Below are 20081 nucleotides of genomic sequence, written 5' to 3' on the forward strand. Positions count from 1 at the left end.
AAATTTATTTTAAAACATAAAGAACATGCTAAAAAGCAGGCACATCTTTTGGTAGATTACAAGTAAAGAGAAAATAAAAACGTTGCAAAAATATAGCTAGCTAATACTCACTTCTACACTCTAAGGCAAAGATAGGATAGTTCAGAGTCCTTCAGAGATCCGCATTCAGAGGTCTTAGAAAATCTTCATCACAAAAGAACGGCTGCTTAGGTGGAACATCAGCAGCAGGGCGATTTTGCGGATTGCAGAGCACACCTTCCCAGCCATTCTCAAGATCGTTTATCCCTAATTTGCACATGGAATCAGATCCCCCAGGCCCAATCACCACTCTTGGTTACATTTGAATTCTCCAAAAACCAGCTTGTGGGCTAATAATTTTAACTTCTGACAGCTGGGCCAATTAAGGCTCCAGAGCCTACATCAAAGATGTTTCCTCCCTTTCTTGGAGCTTATGCAGATGCACCTCCTTTGGGCAATTAACAGGGAGATAACATCACTGGCTGGATATACATAACTTCCCTCACAGGTGTCAACCATTCACATTATCCAGAGAATTCCTCTCCCATAGTAAACCTTTCACGCCCTTGGAACCAAGGGGTCTACGGGTTAAAGCAACAGGACCTAGTTCCCATAATTCTTGCTGGTTTCCCACAAGGCCTCACTCTCCGCTTGACCAAAGTACTAACTTTACTACAGGTGCCATGGGGGTGGGAGAGAGAGTGTGGGTATAGCCCCCCCATAAGGCTCTGGGGTTACTGGAACATCGGAGCACCCTGCCTAAAGTGGAAAGCTATAAAAATGTTGGGTGTTAACAAGAACTTGACTATGGGCCAGACGAGAAAGACACCCTCAACCAAAGTAGAGCAGGAGAAACAAGAGGAGAAAGAAAGAAAAAATCGACTTGATGGAGATTCTTGCTTTCAGAGTGAAATCAGCTTATGCAAAAGCAAATAAACTGCCAGGAGTTTGATTGATTTTATGAAACTCAAGATCAAGAACTCCAAACACACTACCAGAAAAACTGATTACAATGCTCAAAATTGCTGAAGAAAAGAACCAGCTATAAGTTTCTGGCTGATGCGCTCAAGAAGAATTCAATTCCCTTTAGTTGAGAATTCCTGGAAGGGAACTTTTTTATGTACATAGGGAAGAAACAAAGATGGCAAGGGCCAATAAAAACAGAGGCATTCTAGAGGAAATATATTTTTAAAAAGAGCTGGGAGATGGATGCATCAGAGAGCCAGTGTGGTGTAGTGGTTAAGCGCGGGAGTCTCGTAATCTGGGGAACCGGGTTCGCGTCTCCGCTCCTCCACCTGCAGCTGCTGGGTGACCTTGGGCCAGTCACCCTTCTCTGAAGTCTCTCAGCCCCACTCACCTCACAGAGTGTTTCTTGTGGGGGAGGAAGGGAAAGGAGAATGTTAGCCGCTTTGAGACTCATTAAAGGGAGTGAAAGGCGGGATATCAAATCCAAACTAGACGAGCTGGAGGAGGGAGATAGCTGATAAGGGGAAAAGGGACTTAAAACTGTTTAAAGGATTCAATGATGGATTTAAAATTGTTTTCATTGAATGTGAATGGTTTGAACAACAAAACCAAATGAAATAAAATTACACATATTTTCACAAGGAAACAACAACAAAAATGATTATTGGTAAATAAAGGACTAGGACAGGAATTCAGATAAAACAAAGAAAAGAGGGGTGGTACTATATATGAATTCCAAACTGGACTCTAAACAGATCTTTTTGCAGTGAAAGTGATGGTGAAGGAGAAAAAAATATTATTGGTAGGAGCTGACGCACCTAATGAGGAAAAAGAAAGATTTCTTCCAACTATTGGATGAAAGTATGTCTGAGGTTTATGTTGGAAATATAATTATTATGGGCGATTTTAATGGAGTAGTATCACTGGACTAAGACAGAACACTGCAGAAAGGTATCTCAAAAGAAGGCAAAATACCAAATACTTTTTTTGTAATTAATTATGTAATTAGGAAGAATTTATAAAGAGCTTGGGAAATGTATAAGGATTTGTTGGAAAAGAAAACATCTTTGTGGCTTTCAGCCAACCAGATGAATTATAACTAGGGAGAAAATTACTTTACTTAGGGTGATGCTCCTGAAGAAACCATTTCTTTTAGGGATAACTGGGTTAAATGTTCCATGAAGACAGATGAACGACAGCAGCAAAAGTACTTTATGCACAAAAATGGCAAAATCAAGAGATAGCTACACTTGATCAAGAGAGCGGCAGTTAAAAGTGATGGAATATGTCAAATTGGCAAATTTAACTATGAAAATAAGAGATCAAGACAGACATTAAGGAGGAGTAGAAACCTTTTGTTGAATATTTAAAGAATTTTTGTAAACATGTACAAACACAAGTAGGAGCTGAATGGAAAACAACAGTTGAAAACTTGCTGGAGAAGAGTGTGGAAAAGGTAAGGTGTAAATATCTGAAATATGCAGCAATTTAAAAATTCTATGGGGAAACCATGGAGAGGAAGTCAAGTATGAAATAAATGTGTATCTGGAAAGTATGTAGCAATTTGTAAATAAATTCCATATAAAAACAAATTGCATATAAAATTATATACATATAAGGTAATAGAAGAACTTCCCACACTCCTTCCATTCAAATCATTTCTGCTTTTTCAGTTTGTTGGTAGATTGTTGGGTTTCAACTCTTAAAGCTTCTCCTCCTTGTGAGTCCATTGATGTTTTGTAAGAACATCAGGATTGAAGAGCTATCTACACTCCATATAAGTAAGTGGTTTTCGCTCTGTGAGTTCAATGGTGTTTGCTAAGGTGTCCACTTCTATTGAAGCTCTTTCCAAACTCCATGCATTTAAATGGTTTCTCCCTTGTGTGAGTCCGTTGATGCTTTCTAAGCGTTCCACTCTCAGTGAAGCTCTTTCCACACTCCATGCATTTAAATGGTTTCTCACCTGTGAGTGCGTTAATGATTTCTAAGGTTTCCACTAGTAGTGAAGCTCTTTCCATATTCCATGCATTTAAATGGTTTCTCCCCTGTGTGACTCCGTTGATGAATTCTAAGGTGTCCACTCTGACTGAAGCTTTCCACACTACATGCATTTAGAATCATAGAATCATAGAGTTGGAAGAGACCACAAGGGCCATCGAGTCCAACCCCCTGCCAAGCAGGAAACACCATCAGAGCACTCCTGACATATGGTTGTCAAGCCTCTGCTTAAAGACCTCCAAAGGAGGAGACTCCACCACACTCCTTGGCAGCAAATTCCACTGTCAAACAGCTCTTACTGTCAGGAAGTTCTTCCTAATGTTTAGGTGGAATCTTCTTTCTTGCAGTTTGGCTCCATTGCTCCGTGTCCGCTTCTCTGGAGCAGCAGAAATGGTTTCTCCCTAACCTGATCTCGTTTTTTGACAGAATTACAAGCCTGGTAGATGAAGGGAACGCAGTGGATGTAGCCTACCTTGATTTCAGCAAGGCATTTGACAAGGTGCCCCATGATATTCTTGTAAAGAAGCTGGTAAAATGCGGTCTTGACTATGCTACCACTCAGTGGATTTGTAACTGGCTGACTGACCGAACCCAAAGGGTGCTCATCAATGGTTCCTCTTCATCCTGGAGAAGAGTGACTAGTGGGGTGCCACAGGGTTCTGTCTTGGGCCCGGTCTTATTCAACATCTTTATCAACGACTTGGATGATGGACTCAAGGGCATCCTGATCAAATTTGCAGATGACACCAAACTGGGAGGGGTGGCTAACACCCCAGAGGACAGGATCACTCTTCAAAACGACCTTGACAGATTAGAGAACTGGGCAAAAATAAACAAGATGAATTTTAACAGGGAGAAATGTAAAGTATTGCACTTGGGCAAAAAAAATGAGAGGCACAAATACAAGATGGGTGACACCTGGCTTGAGAGCAGTACATGTGAAAAGGATCTAGGAGTCTTGGTTGACCACAAACTTGACATGAGCCAACAGTGTGACGCGGCAGCTAAAAAAGCCAATGCAATTCTGGGCTGCATCAAAAGGAGCATAGCATCTAGATCAAGGGAAGTAATAGTGCCACTGTATTCTGCTCTGGTCAGACCACACCTGGAGTACTGTGTCCAGTTCTGGGCACCACAATTCAAGAAGGACACTGACAAACTGGAACGTGTCCAGAGGAGGGCAACCAAAATGGTCAAAGGCCTGGAAACGATGCCTTATGAGGAACGGCTAAGGGAGCTGGGCATGTTTAGCCTGGAGAAGAGGAGGTTAAGGGGTGATATGATAGCCATGTTCAAATATATAAAAGGATGTCACATAGAGGAGGGAGAAAGGTTGTTTTCTGCTGCTCCGGAGAAGCGGACACGGAGCAATGGATCCAAACTACAAGAAAGAAGATTCCACCTAAACATTAGGAAGAACTTCCTGACAGTAAGAGCTGTTCGACAGTGGAATTTGCTGCCAAGGAGTGTGGTGGAGTCTCCTACTTTGGAGGTCTTTAAGCAGAGGCTTGACAACCATATGTCAGGAGTGCTCTGATGGTGTTGCCTGCTTGGCAGGGGGTTGGACTCGATGGCCCTTGTGGTCTCTTCCAACTCTATGATTCTATGATTCTATTCTATGATTCTATGATTCTGTGTGACTCCGTTGATGAATTCTAAGGTTTCCGCTAGTAGTGAAGCTCTTTCCACACTCCATGCATTTAAATGGTTTCTCCCCCGTGTGACTCCGTTGATGAATTCTAAGGTGCCCACTCTGACTGAAGCTCTTTCCACACTCCATGCATTCAAATGGTTTGTCCCCCGTGTGACTCCGTTGATGAATTCTAAGATTTCCACTCTCAGTGAAGCTCTTTCCACACTCCATGCATTTAAATGGCTTCTCCCCCGTGTGAGTCCGTTGATGAATTCTAAGGTATCCACTCTGACTGAAGCTCTTTCCACACTCCATGCATTTAAATGATTTCTTCCCTGTGTGACTCCGTTGATGAATTCTAAGGTGTGCACTCTGACTGAAGCTCTTTCCACACATCATGCATTCAAATGGTTTCTCCCCTGTGTGATTCCGTTGATGAATTCTAAGGTGTCCACTCTGACTGAAGCTCTTTCCACACTCCATGCATTCAAATGGTTTCTCCCCCGTGTGACTCCGTTGATGAATTCTAAGTTTTCCACGCTCAGTGAAGCTCTTTCCACACTCCATGCATTTAAATGGTTTCTCCCCCGTGTGAGTCCGTTGATGAATTCTAAGGTATCCACTCTGAGTGAAACTCTTTCCACATTCCATGCATTCAAATGGTTTCTCCCCCGTGTGAGTCCGTTGATGAATTCTAAGGTCTCCACTCTGACTGAAGCTCTTTCCACACTCCATGCATTTAAATGATTTCTCCCCTGTGTGACTCCGTTGATGAATTCTAAGGTTTCCACTCTCAGTGAAGCTCTTTCCACACTCCATGCATTTAAATGGTTTCTCCCCCGTGTGAGTCCGTTGATGAATTCTAAGGTCTCCACTCTGACTGAAGCTCTTTCCACACTCCATGCATTTAAATGGTTTCTCCCCTGTGTGACTCCGTTGATGAATTCTAAGGTGTCCACTCTCACTGAAGCTCTTCCCACACTCCATGCATTTAAATGGTTTCTCTCCAGTGTGACTCCGTTGATGAATTTTAAGGTGTCCACTCTGACTGAAGCTCTTTCCACACTCCATGCATTCAAATGGTTTCTCCCCTGTGTGACTCCGTTGATGAATTCTAAGGTCTCCACTCTGACTGAAGCTCTTTCCACACTCCATGCATTCAAATGGTTTCTCCCCCGTGTGAGTCCGTTGATGAATTCTAAGGTATCCACTCTGAGTGAAACTCTTTCCACACTCCAAGCATTTAAATGGTTTCTCTCCTGTGTGAGTCCGTTGATGAATTCTAAGGTCTCCACTCTGACTGAAGCTCTTTCCACACTCCATGCATTTAAATGGTTTCTCCCCCGTGTGACTCCGTTGATGAATTCTAAGGTTTCCACTCTGACTGAAGCTCTTTCCACACTCCAAGCATTTAAATGGTTTCTCTCCTGTGTGAGTCCATTGATGTTTTCCAAGTGTTCCACTGTCAGTGAAACTCGTCCCACACTCCATACTTTCAAATTGTTTCTCCTCTCTCTTTTCACAATCCATGAATTTATATGGTTTCTTTGTTATTTCCATTGGACATGGCCCTCCAGAATTTTGACTGCCTTCTCCATTGTCTTCTTTCAACAGGGAGGAGCGGGGGGAAAGGAAACCTAGGAAGAGAAAAAAGGAATATTACACACATCAATTAGCACCTGCTCTTATTTTGACATCTCGTACATTCTTTCCTGTCCTCCATATGAAATTTTTCGGAAAGACAGATGAAATAATGTTAAATAATGGTAATGCATCATCAGCCTTTCCTAACCTTTAATTAAGCATTAATGAAGCAGCATTATCTTAGAATACAGTTTAACTGTGGGCTTTACGTTTGATAAAAAATGGTTTATCACAGGAAAGGGAGTTGCTCTATGTTCCATGAAGCCAATATTCATCAGGGTCCTAAGTTCATCATGAAGTTCTTCATTCGTTGCACTATAATCCTCCACCCCTTGGGCCACATTTTGTCCCCTTCGACCTCTAGATGTTTATTAATCACCTGCACAGTCCCTTTGGCCTCAGGAGGTCCATACTGACCATTTTGGGAGACCCATAATAATAATAATAATAATAATAATTTATTATTTATACCCCGCCCATCTGGCTGGGCCTCCCCAGCCACTCTGGGCGGCTTCCATAAAAACCAAAAATACAATAAAATATCACACGTTAAAAACTTCCCTGAACAGGGCTGCCTTAAGATGTCTCCTGAATGTCAGGTAGTTGTTTATCGCCTTGACATCTGCTGGAAGGGTGTTCCACAGGGCGGGCGCCACTACCGAGAAGGCCCTCTGCCTGGTTCCCTGTAGCTTTGCTTCTCGCAATGAGGGAACCGCCAGAAGGCCCTCGGCGCTGGACCTCAGCGTCCGGGCAGAATGATGGGGGTGGAGACGCTCCTTCAGGTATACTGGACCGAGGCCGTTTAGGGCTTTAAAGGTCAGCACCAACACTTTGAATTGTGCTCGGAAACGTACTGGGAGCCAATGCAGGTCTTTCAAGACCGGCGTTATATGGTCTCGGCGGCCGCTCCCAGTCACCAGTCTAGCTGCCGCATTCTGGATTAGTTGTAGTTTCCGAGTCACCTTCAAAGGTAGCCCCACGTAGAGTGCATTGCAGTAGTCCAAGCGGGAGATAACCAGAGCATGCACCACTCTCGCGAGACAGTCCGCAGGCAGATAGGGTCTCAGCCTACGTACCAGATGGAGCTGGTAAACAGCTGCCCTGGACACAGATTTGACCTGTGCCTCCATGGACAGCTGTGAGTCCAAAATGACTCCCAGGCTGCGCACCTGGTCCTTCAGGGGCACAGTTACCCCATTCAGGACCAGGGAATCCTCCACACCTGCCCGCCTTCTGTCCCCCAAGAACAGTACTTCTGTCTTGTCAGGATTCAACCTCAATCTGTTAGCCGCCATCCATCCTCCAACCGCCTCCAGACACTCACACAGGACCTTCACCGCCTTCACTGGTTCTGATTTAAAAGAGGTAGAGCTGGGTATCATCCGCATACTGATGAACACCCAGCCCAAACCTCCTGATGATCTCTCCCAGCGGCCGCATGTAGATGTTGAAAAGCATGGGGGAGAGGACAGAACCCTGAGGCACCCCACAAGTGAGAGCCCAGGGGTCTGAACACTCATCCCCCACCACCACTTTCTGAACACGGCCCAGGAGGAAGGAACGGAACCACTGTATAACAGTGCCCCCAGCTCCCAGCCCCTCAAGACGGTCCAGAAGGATGCTATGGTCGATGGTATCGAACGCCGCTGAGAGATCCAGCAGAACTAGGAAACAGCTCTCACCTTTGTCCCTAGCCCGCCGGAGATCATCAACCAGTGCGACCAAGGCAGTTTCAGTCCCATGATGAGGCCTGAATCCCGACTGGAAGGGATCCAAATGGTCCGCTTCTTCCAGGCGTGCCTGGAGTTGTTCGGCAACCGCTCGCTCAATCACCTTGCCCAGGAATGGAAGATTTGAGACTGGGCGATAGTTGGCCATTGTGGCCGCATCTAGAGATGGTTTTTTAAGAAGCGGTTTAATAACCGCCTCTTTCAGCGGGTCTGGGAAGGCCCCCTCACGGAGGGAAGCATTCACCACCCCACGAAGCCCATCGCCCAGCCCTTCCCGGCTTGCTTTTATTAGCCAGGATGGGCAAGGATCCAGGAGACAGGTGGTTGGTTTCACTCGTCCAAGCAGCCTGTCCACATCCTCGGAGGCAACAGATTGGAATTGATCCCACTCAACTTGACCAGACAGAACTCTTGCACTCTCCCGCCCCGGCCCTGCTCCCACGGTGGAGTCTACTTCTTCCCGAATCTGAGCGATTTTATCTGCAAAAAACTTTGCAAAATCATTGCAGGAGAACATGTGGCCCGTACTGGGCCCCGATGTTGCAGGTGGTTCCGCTAAATTGTGAACCACCTGAAAAAGTCTCCTGCTGCTGTTTTCTGCAGATGCAATAGAGGCGGTGAAGAAATTCTTCTTCGCCGTCGCTATCGCCACTTGGTAGGCTCGACGTTGAGCTCTAACCTGTGTCCGGTCAGATTCGGAATGAGTTCTCCGCCACCGGCGCTCTAGCCGTCTCATATATAAGTCTAGTGACAAGGCTTGGTGCTTGTGGCCGGTTGAAGGAGTGCTCAGTGGGACAATGTTCTTGGGGTTGGACCTCCATCTCTCAGCCTTGCATTCTTGAATGGAGAGAGCTCGAGATGCAGAAGGAAAGCAGCTGGAGCCTGACTGCTGGGAAGGCCAGATTGAGACACCCACCCCTATTATGATTTATAATAATTATATGCCACCGGGTCTCGCACCCGCCTCCTGACACTGGCTTATCTTAGCGGAGATTCCCTGTCCAGGCCTCTCTCACTGTTCTTCCTCCTTTGCCCTGGGTGGCCAAGGGCTTCCGGATATTCTAGCTCTGCTCCAACTGGGAATTATTTATTAAATTGTTATACCTTTCTTCATCTGAATATCACAAGATAAAAATATGTGTTACACTGAAAAAGGTGAGTATTAAAGGTGAATAACACTGGCCAGAGTGGTGCATGCTCTGGTCATCTCCCGCTTGGACTACTGCAATGCGCTCTACGTGGGGCTACCTTTGAAGGTGACTTGGAAACTACAACTAATCCAGAATGCGGCAGCTAGACTGGTGACTGGCAGCGGCCGCCAATACCATATAACACCGGTCTTGAAAGACCTACATTGGCTCCCAGTACGTTTCCGAGCACAATTCAAAGTGTTGGTGCTGACCTTTAAAGCCCTAAATGGCCTCGGTCCAGTATACCTGAAGGAGCGTCTCCACCCCCATCATTCTGCCCGGACGCTGAGGTCCAGCGCCGAGGGCCTTCTGGCGGTTCCCTCATTGCGAGAAGCAAAGCTACAGGGAACCAGGCAGAGGGCCTTCTCGGTAGTGGTGCCCGCCCTGTGGAACGCCCTTCCAGCAGATGTCAAAGCGATAAACAACTACCTGACATTCAGAAGACATCTTAAGGCAGCCCTGTTCAGGGAAGTTTTTAACGTGTGATATTTTACTGTATTTTTGGTTTCTATGGAAGCCACCCAGAGTGGCTGGGGAGGCCCAGCCAGATGGGCGGGGTATAAATAATAAATTATAATTATAATTATAATTATAATTATGATTGTTGGAAAGAAAAGAAAGAAGAAGGAAACCCGTGGTGTGTCCTCCTGAATGTAATATAATAATAATAATAATAATATTAATAATAATAATAATAATAATAATGTGTAAAGAAGAAACCAATCTTCAAATCAGTTTCATATTCCCTGGCTGTATTTCTCAGCCATGATTGTGACTCAGAATCTTAGCCACACTTTATTCTAGAATATCAACTGGATCTCTTTGTAATAGGAGCCAGACATCCCTGGGATTTCATCCAGACATTCCTTTAGTGTGGGCAGCAGCAGCAGAGGAAGGAAGGAATTAACATTGGGGGCAAACCACTTCCTTCAGAAGGTCTTCCCCAGCGGCCAGCAGGGTTGATAAACTGCTCAGTGTGGACACCTTGGCTTTATAGTGTTAGGGTCTGGATACCAATCATAATCCCTTGGAAATGTCTCAAGAACCCTTAAGATCCAGTTCCACCAACTCCCAAGTAACACTGCGCCCTAGAGGAACCTTCTGTGCTGAGTTGAGGCATCTCTTGTGGAGTTTGGAACTGACAAGGTTAAAACTCCGTGGTGTCCTGTATCTGGATCTGGGAGGAGCTGGATGCAGAGAAGTGCATCACAGGATGTTGTTCTGACGCTCTTCAGATCTGTCTCTGCAACGGACAGAGAAGCAGCTCAGCTTAGAAGCTGCTGTGAGTGTGCTTTTGGAAAGCACAGAGAAATGGCCGAAGTTTCCGATGGTGTCTGATGGATTTATTACTCTGTAAATAAAGCTACTGGAGATAAGAAAGGACTGTCTCTGGACTTGATTTATCCCTTTATCTCACACGGAAGCAGGACCGCTGCTACTCTGCATTTCTTTGGCCAGGTCAGCAGAGCCTACGCCGAGGAAGCGCTGCCTGGACCCAAAGATTTATTTCCGCAAATCTCTGGTCCTCCAGTTGTGGTTGGACTCAAAGTACCACCTGCCCAAGCAAGGATGGCCCATGGCCAGGGAGGATGGGAGTCTTATCTGGGGGGACACACTTTCCCCTTCCCCCCCTCCTCTGAAAATGCGGAATGGGGGAGGTGGGGCACATTGACGCAAGGGGGACATTGACACACCAATAATATTTCAATATCAAGAGATGATATTCGTGTCGCGACATCACCCAAATGTGCCTATGCATGTGTGAGTAGAAGAGTTGCGACTGCGCTGGCCGCCAGTTAGCCGTTGGCGTTTGAAGAGAGTAGGTGTGTTTTTAGCACGACCATCTAAAAATTATGTGAAATGTAAAAGTGTTCCAACACTTTTTTACGTCATTTAGTTAAGATTTAAAAATACCAAAGGTAAGTTATTCCACTCAGTAATCAGGATTACAGGTGATTTTCAAATAAGTTCAGTGGCTTTATTAACAATTGTTAGATTTTTGAAAATGTCCGTTGGCGCACTTTGATACACTAAGGGTTAGCGCCTCCAGTAATGGCTGAATTCCTCTGATCGGGAGGAACTTGCTTTGTGGAAATCTGGGTCTGGCCGCCACGGCGAAGGCGGAGACCCACTAAAAATCACAGGCGGGAGAAGCCTGTGAACGTGGGATTCGGCTGGCACCTTTTGCGCCTCCTCTACTCGCGGGGAAACCTGTTTTCGGGGATCTGGAGCGACGGGTGAGTGGCGCGGTGCTTCGAATTGACTGCTTCTTTCACGGAGTGAAGCCGCATTGCTATTGCTGGAGAGCGCTGACTTTTTCCTGTGGACAATTTGATTCTAAGACAATTACCCGTGAGTAGAACGGAAAATTGGATCTTTAAACGTCTTAATTTGGCACCGAAACGGGGAGGTTTCAAAAAGGAAGTCCGCCTCCCCTTTTTGTAAATAGACTGAAGCATAGAGGCTGCAAGTCTTGGAAAGCCTTCCGTAAAGGATTAAACTTCCATCGGTTAAAATCACTAAACCCCCCTTGGAAGCAGGAGAAGAGGGGGGAAATTTTGGATCGTGTAAGCCTGCAGGAGAGAGTGAAGAAAGTCAAATTACCACCGCTCTGAACCTGGAAACGGTCTGCTAGTAAGACCGACGTTTTGGAATTGCCCATTGAATCTGAATAGATCGTTCGTTGACAGCTAGTTAAATAAGAGAAATACATTGTTTCCATTGTCTCCCTCTGCGTTTAAAAAGGAGTAAAAGTAACTGAAAATTGAAACTAACTTTATTGTTTGAACTGTGCTTAAAAGGATTGATACAAATCGAAATTGTTTCCCTCTAGAAGAAGCTTTTGAAATTGTTACATGAGTAACATGAGTTGAGCTGGGGGGATCTCCAGCTGCAAGATAAAAAACTGTGAGAATCTGGGACTGACCTTGGATTGTTAAGAATGTTGACAGAAGAAGCCTTAGTGGTTGCATTATGTAAGATAAATGACTCACTGGAACAGCTCCATAAGAAGATGGATGTGATGACTATAGAAATTGATAACTTGGGACAAAGAGTGACTAATTTTGGACAAAAAGCGAACATTAATACAGAAACTATTCAGGAATCGATACAGGGATCTACTTTGACATGGCAAATTGTAGAGAAGGCGGGGGAGAAAGTTGTCGTTGTTGAACCTAAAATAGCACCAGTAGACAGGGAGAGAGCCCCAGCCTTACACATGTAATTTGATGACTATAAGTTGATGCCTTTTATGATTGAATTTAGGGAAAGTCAGATTTTGAGGATTGGAGCCCCACTTGGACTGGAGAAGGAAAGTTGCATAGATCCCTTCATGCAGGGATTTATTGACCTCTGGGACCTGGACTTGAGTTTTCCATTTTGGAGTTGACAAAAGAGTTTTCCATTTTGGAGTTGCTTCGCAAAACGAATTTCCTACGGGCTTGCTTCGCAAGACGAAAATGTCTTGCGACTTCCTGCGGGGTTTTTTTCCTTCCCCCCCTTTTTCTAAGCCGCTAAGCCACTTATCCACTAAACCACTAATAGCGCTAATCCGCTAAGCCGTCAATGGGCTTGCTTCGCAAGACGAAAAAACCGCAAGACGAAGAGACTCACGGAATGGATTCTTTTCGTCTTGCGAGGCACCATTGTAATGTAAAATTAATGAGTGTTAGGAAAATGTTGGAATGAAATTATATGGCTTTAGTAGAAATGTTATAAGGAATTAAGCATAAATACGTATTTTAGTATTAATGGAAAATAAGGTTAAAATATGTTGAGATAACTATATGACAGAAAATAGAGAAAGATGGAAAGGACTTGCTGAAATAATTTATAGAAATGGGAGGTGAGAGGAAGTCGATGAAACAAGGGAATAAAAGAGAGGGTATTGAGATGGTATGATGTGTGTTCTTTTTGAATTGTTTTTGTTGTTGTTTTGTTTAATGTGTTAATGTCGTGTTGTGTATTGTTTATATATTGTATTGTATTGTTTTTTCTTTCTTTTGTTTTTCTTTTTTTTCTTTTCTTCTCTCTTTTTTGTAAGGTTTAAAAGTAATAAATATTATTTAAAAATAAAAGATTTAAAAATACCAAAGGTAAGTTATTCCACTCAGTAATCAGGATTACAGGTGATTTTCAAATAAGTTCAGTGGCTTTATTAACAATTGTTAGATTTTTGAAAATGTCCGTTGGGGCACTTTGATACACTAAGACATTGGGACGCATTGATATGTATAAAAGTGCCCCGCTTAGTGTACAATAAACTCTAAACTCATTAAATTTGAAAAGAAAAAACCTGTTGTTTACTACGTGGCCAAAGTCATTTCTAAATATAATATGATTTCAAGGATGTTGTTTTGCGGTTGCCAAAACCAAATTTCCCAAAGGGAACATCATCTCTTTATACTTTTTCTATTGACTTATGTGGATATAATGTGTAACAGAAGCTAAGTGTTACGTACCGTATTTTTCGCCCCATAGGACTGTCACGGCTAAAATGGCCGCTGTTTCTTTAATGCGAATAAAGCTGGGTCAGCATGAAATGTTAGTTTGTTGCTGAGGCTGGTGTTTGGGTTAGTTGGTTGGTTGGTTGGTTGGTTGGTTGGTTGGTGCTGGTGTGTATAGTTATTCAGTCGTGTTTTGCACAAAGACTTTTAAGAATAAAACTCTGCAAGAATATTTTCGTGGACTCTTTTTGTGCCGACAAGGAGACTGAGGAGACAAAGGGAGGTCAGAACCCTTTCCTTCTTCTTTTTTTTTTTTTTTTGCTTTTTACAAACACTGACAAGGACGCACTTTTCCCCCTCCAAAAATGAACGGGAAATGTGTGTGCGTCCTATGGGGCGAATGCAGGCTTTCGCTGAAGCCTGGAGAGCGAGAAGGGTTGCTCTCGCTCTCCAGGCGTCACGCAGATCTCCGCAAGACGTAGGAGGAACCCGCGCTGGGCTCCCACGGCTTGCAGAGAGTTGCCTGTATGCTGAAGCCTGGGCATATCCCTGCTATAACACACAAGTTCTAATTAAATCCTAGTATTTACTATACCTAAACATTGAGCACCACAGACTACTAATAATAATAGTAATAATAATTTATTATTTATACCCTGCCCATCTGGCTGAGTTTCCCCAGCCACTCTGGGTGGCTCCCAATCGAGTGTTAAAAACAGTAAAGCATTAAATATTAAGAACTTCTCTAAACAGGGCTGCCTTCAGATGCCTTTTAAAAATAAGATAGCTGCTTATTTCCTTGACATCTGATGGGAGGACATTCCACAGGGCAAGCGCCACTCCCCAGAAGGCCGTCTGTCTGGTTCCCTGTAACCTCACTTCTTGCAGGGAGGGAACCGCCAGAAGGCCCTCGGCGCTGGATCTCAGTGTCAGGTTGAACGATGGAGGTGGAGACGCTCCTTCAGGTATACAGGACTGAGGCCGTTTAGGGCTTGAAAGGTCAGCACCAACACTTTGAATTGTGCTCAGAAATATACTCAAATATTCCTCTGCAGCAAGGGAGGCAAATGGAAGCCTTCCCATTGTCTTTGTGCTTACAAATACTGCCTTAAGGAGGGATGAACAGGGTGGGCCTGTGATCTGGATTCAGGAACTAAAGTATTTACCATCACAAAAGAATGGCCAGGCTGCCCAGGTAATGCAGTCAGTGACCATTAACAGGTATCCTTGGGGACAGGTTTTCTGCTGTAGACTGCCTCCTGTGATGTATTCCTGCTGTAAACAGTCTCCTTCTGTATGATATTTGGGGGGGGGGGTCTTGGGCGGGCAATTTCAAAAGACTATATAAGGCCGTGCACACCTCCCTCCTGGTTGTGGTGAGGGGGGGACACTGTTGCAGCAAAGATCAGGCTTACTAGCCACTTTGCTTCTCCATATACTCTGGTTGGCCTCTGTTATTTTCTCCTACCAATATGGAACCCACTTAAGGACTATATGGGCTCTTGAATACCCCATAAGGGGAAAGGAGCAGGTTTTTTCTTACAACAAAGGTCGTAAGAAAATATTTTAAGATGCCTAGACAGCATCTTAAAAAGTAGAGACATCCCCTTGCCAACAAAGGTCCGTATAGTAAAAGCTATGGTTTTCCCAGTAGTGATGTATGGAAGTGAGAGCTGGACCATAAAGAAGGCAGATCGCCAAAGAATTGATGCTTTTGAATTATGGTGCTGGAGGAGACTCTTGAGAGTCCCATGGACTGCAAGAAGATCCAACCGATCCATTGTGAAGGAGATCAGCCCTGAGAGCTCACTGGAAGGACAGATCGTGAAGCTGAGGCTCCAAGACTTTGGCCACCTCATGAGAAGAGAAGACTCCCTGGAAAAGACCCTGATGTTGGGAAAGATGGAGGGCACAAGGAGAAGGGGACGACAGAGGACGAGATGGTTGGATGGTGTTCTTGAAGCTACCAGCATGAGTTTGATCAAACTGCGGGAGGCAGTGGAGGACAGAAGTGCCTGGCGTGCTCTGGTCCATGGGGTCACGAAGAGTCGGACACGACTAAACAACTAAACATCAAACAAGAATATGTTTGGTTGGCACGCTTATTTATGGCAGGATAAAACTAAAACACACAAGAGCTCTATGAATCAGGTTATTCAGAAAATCCTTTTTACAGTATGGGATAAATATAATAATCTGCTGGAAAGAAAAACACCTCTTTGGCTTCCACCCACAAAAGCAACAGCTTTTTAAAAAATGCAATACGGAAGAAGCAATGGGCAACTTACAGAGATCTTTTGGACTTTTCGGAAGAAGAAATAAAACTGAATAAACAGGATGAGGTGGGAGGTGTGATGGCAGATTGGTTTCAATACCATCAAATCATCTTGTTTGGACAAGATAAAGGGAGAGGTTTTTGGACTGAAAGTTCACAGTTTGAAAGAGATATTATGGCGAGGAAAGAGAAAGTGTTTCCCAAATTTCAGGTAGAAAATTGTCAAATCTGAAGAAATGTGCATGCAAACGAAAGCTCATCCCCAGAACAAACTTAGTTGGTCTCTTAGGTACTACTGAACAATTTTTTAAAAAAACTTTCCAAAATGTATGAGATACTATTAGAATGGGAAGCAAAATAAAACTGGTAAAATCTGCAATGATACACTTGGCCAGAAATTTAGGTCATAATTAGAGCTGGGCTTGATGTTAATGTGCTAACTGTTTCCTAATATTTGAGCTGACATCATATCGCAAATCCAATGTGTATAAGGACTAGGACATATCTGATTTTCAATATCGTGATAACTCGTCAGCTAACAGTTGCAATGTTCTCACCAGCTAAACCTCACAATATGAGCTGCTAAACGTTGCCATGTTATCAGCAGCTAAAGATTGCAATCAGGGTGGATATAATCAATGATTTTTTAAAAAAAATTAAAATCGGATTTTTTTATTTAAATCAGATTTTTTTTAATCAGAATTTAAAAAAAAATAAAATGCTTTTAGAGGAAAAAGTCTATCTAAAGATAGTTTTATATTTAATTACATTATAGTCCAAAGGCTATTCATCAGGAAATAAGGATTTCTTTTTAATTATCTAGCATGAGGCTTTATATGGAATATTTAATTTTTTGGGTAAATGAATTCCATTAATCCATTCACAATGTCATGCTCTTCCAGAGGTTTTTGTAAGATTATTTGGGGAAGTTTTTCTAAAGAGACGATATTGTCACAGATGCTTGTTTTTGCCATTCTCAAAAGTGTGAATTTGTGTATCTGCAGAGATAACATGCCTTTTCTTTACAGAAAAAATGTTATAAAATAAACATACAGAGTTGACGGAAAACCTTAATCCCATTGTTCCAATGCAGAATTATATACACAGAATCAACCCCTTAAATGCTGAGTTCTAAGAGGTTCAATGAACAGATGGTTTGCGAGGAAGAGATCTGCACAAGTAGCTAAGTGTGAAGCAGTAAAAACGAAAGTGCAACCTTGTGAGCAGAATACTCCACACATCTTGGGGTCTTTGTGTAATAATTGTGCAAGTCAGACTTGAGGCAAGCGCTGAAGGCCTTTCAGGGATGGCAACCTCTTCCCAATCCCACTGGGTTCTAACAACCGCACTAACACTTAACTGTACAGAATAGGCACCTGGATGCAGAAGCCAATCCAAAGGGGTGGCTGGTAGTGGAGGTGGTGAAAGGCGTAAGTTCTGAGTTTTTCATGTGCGCTAAAACTCAGTCTGCTTGGTTGTTGTTTTTTATATATATAAAAAATCTTTTTACCAACATGCTATAATATTGTTTTAGTTAAATAAATTGTTTAAGTTGTTACTAAGGAAATGATTATTTTTCTCTTTCCAATAAATTACAGCAGAAATGTTGTCCAAATATAGACAGTAAACTTATTAAACCTCAGAATGATTTCATAATTATCTGTCTGTGTATTTCTAATAGTGTAACAAAATCAGAAATTTTGGATTTAAATAGAATCATACTGACTAGTGATTTATTGTAAATTGTGATTGAAATCAATTTGACTTATATCAAATCCACCCTGATTGCAATCTACCACAACGTCTGAAATAAGGATGGCACTATACAGAGGCAAACAGGACAATGTCCTGGCAACGGCTACTACTTAGGGGTCTAAAACGGATAAATGACAATATTATCAATCCTCACACACTCAGTTTCATCAGCAGGCAAGCCAAGATGCATCCTAGCAGGACTTTTGGGTTTGGGCTAGGCTATAATTGGTGGTATTCAGGACAATCCAAAGTATGGAGATGAGTCCTAGTGAATGCAGATGATCTGGGACTGCCAGACTGGAGACTAGGGAATAAGATGTGATGGAAGGGGAGGGGTCTCTGTCGAGGCTCCTCCCCCTTCCATTAACCCTTCCCTGGACTCCCTCTCTCCCTTTCCCCAGCCAGGCGACCCCAGGGAGAATGGGGGGCCTCAGCCCCACCCCCAGCCCTGCTCGGGGTCCTCCTTCCCCTTCCCGCCAGGGCAGCTGAGCATCTCTCGGCCCCCCAGGGAAGAGAAAGGGGAGTCTGGCGGTGCTGCTGCTGCTGCCCAGGAGATCTTGCAGGTCTTGGGTCCCCCCCCCTTCCCCCCTGGGTCGGGGCCTGGATCGGGGCCCCTGTCGACGGGCGACCCCAGGGAGGGCGTTTTCCTTGGGGGGGGTCTCTTCGTCCTCCTCCCCCCTTCTCCCCCCCTCTATTCCCCCCCCTTCTCTCCCTCCCCCTTTACCTCTTGGTCCTCCGCCTCCCTGGCTCCGGATTAGTCCGCTCTCCTTGTCTGCAATAGAAAGGGCGGCGGGGGCGGCGGGGGGAGGGGGGGCTCTTCAGCGACGCCCCTCCTCCTCCTTTCCCTGTCTGGCCACTTCCGGCGCGTTTGGCAGCGCCACTTCCGGCTCCTTTCCCGACGCGCGTGTCCCTAGAGCTACGTCCCCAAGAGCAGCCCCTCCCAGTGTCCGGAGGGGAAGGCGACGGGGCGGCGCTGCCTCTGGCCTCCTGCTCTGGGGGCTCCATGGGGACCCGGCCCCCGCCCCCCCAACTGGGCAAGTGGAGGCCGGGGGAGGGTCTCCTCCTGGGCCTCCTTCTGCATGCCAAGCCCTCAGCCGGGGTCCTTCTGCCTGCGGAGCAAGGGCTGCATGGCTGAGCTTCGCCCCCTGACAGCCCAGCCCAGCTCCAAACACCAGCCCCTCTCCCCCCCCCGTTGAAAACACCACCCCCTGGATTGAGAGGGGTTCTTGAGTCTTGCCTTGTCACTCACCTGCAACACCACAAGAGTCCTGGGAGAGGAAGGGGGGAGTTGCATTTCTGCAGGCTGAGGTCCATCCCTCCCTCCAGCTGCCCAGGCCCCAGCACCTCCCCCTAAGAGGGAAGGGTCCCAGTCTGGAAACCCCCCCCCCTTCCTGCTGGAGATGAGGCAGTGAGGGATTCCCTTGCTCTGGAATTCCCTCGCCAGCAGGGAGACTTCAAAAGCCCCCCCCATGCCTCCCCCTTCCCTCATTTAGGAGGGAGACTTCTCATCTTGTGGTTGGGTCATTTCAAATCCAGTTTTCCTCTCTCTTAATACTGTTGTTGGTTTCCTTGTGTGAATTATTCCGTTCACTAGTGATATTTCACACAGCGTTTGTGAATGCAAAGCAATTGTGGCTCTTATGATCCCTGGAGGGTATTAAGTGTTGTTCTAACCTCCCTATTGCAGGTGGAAAGAGGAATGTGGGGCTTGCTTATAATATCTTAGGGTGGCAGGATCAAGATTTGGGACTGGGACTTTCAGATTCAGAGCCCCTCTTCGCATGAAATTTCTTCCAACTATTGGAGGAAAGAATGTCTGAGGTCTATGACAGAAATATAATTATTACGGGTGAATTTAAGGGAGTAGGATCACTGGACTATGAGAGAACACTGACGGAAAGTGTCTCAAAAGAAGGCAAAATACCAAATACTTTTTTGATATGGTTACAACAATGGATCCAGGCAACACAGCCAACTTATGACTGGGTTGCACTCTGACCTTGCATGTCCTGAAACACACCCCTTCCCTGCAGGTTGTTCCCCCTGGCAGAAGACATGCATTCATGCACACTGGATTTGGAGGGGTATCTGCACATTTCCTCCCTCTTCCCCCCATCACTCACTCCAGTCTCAGGAAGAGCAGGTGCTTTGCTCTGGTGAGGCATTTTAGAGGGGGCGGGTGGCCTGTTCAGTCTCTCTCCTCTGTTCCCCCAAAGTGGGGATCCATGGGTCCTGTAGGATAATGGTAAAGGTAAAGGTACCCCTGCCCGAACGGGCCAGTCTTGACAGACTCTGGGGTTTGTGCGCCCATCTCACATCTAGAGGCCGGGGGCCAGCGCTGTCCGGAGACACTTCCGGGTCACGTGGCCAGCGTGACAACGCTGCTCTGGCGAGCCAGAGCCGCACACGGAACGCCGTTTACCT

At 45.1% G+C, this 20081-nt stretch overlaps 2 protein-coding genes across 2 annotated transcripts in view; both read right to left on the minus strand.

Annotated features, from left to right (window-relative positions):
- The window catches only part of LOC309525805 (uncharacterized protein), a 138125-nt gene extending 119619 nt beyond the window's left edge, over positions 1-18506 (minus strand). Inside the window, exons 1-2 of the mRNA XM_082211390.1 lie at positions 18382-18506; positions 17683-17775 (exon numbers count right to left, since the gene is read on the minus strand). The gene's annotated coding sequence lies outside the window, so the exon portion shown is untranslated. The remainder of the gene's footprint in view (positions 1-17682; positions 17776-18381) is intronic.
- Positions 1-20081, minus strand: part of LOC309527592 (uncharacterized protein) — a gene marked incomplete at its 3' end in the record, with an annotated part of 35728 nt that overhangs the window by 3942 nt on the left and 11705 nt on the right. The window contains exon 3 of the mRNA XM_082214415.1: positions 4993-6252. Coding sequence (XP_082070541.1) covers positions 4993-6175 — 1183 coding nt within the window. The 5' untranslated portion in view covers positions 6176-6252. The remainder of the gene's footprint in view (positions 1-4992; positions 6253-20081) is intronic.

This window comes from Podarcis vaucheri, assembly GCF_965113315.1.
Source record: "Podarcis vaucheri genome assembly, chromosome: 2".
Taxonomy (NCBI): domain Eukaryota; kingdom Metazoa; phylum Chordata; class Lepidosauria; order Squamata; family Lacertidae; genus Podarcis; species Podarcis vaucheri.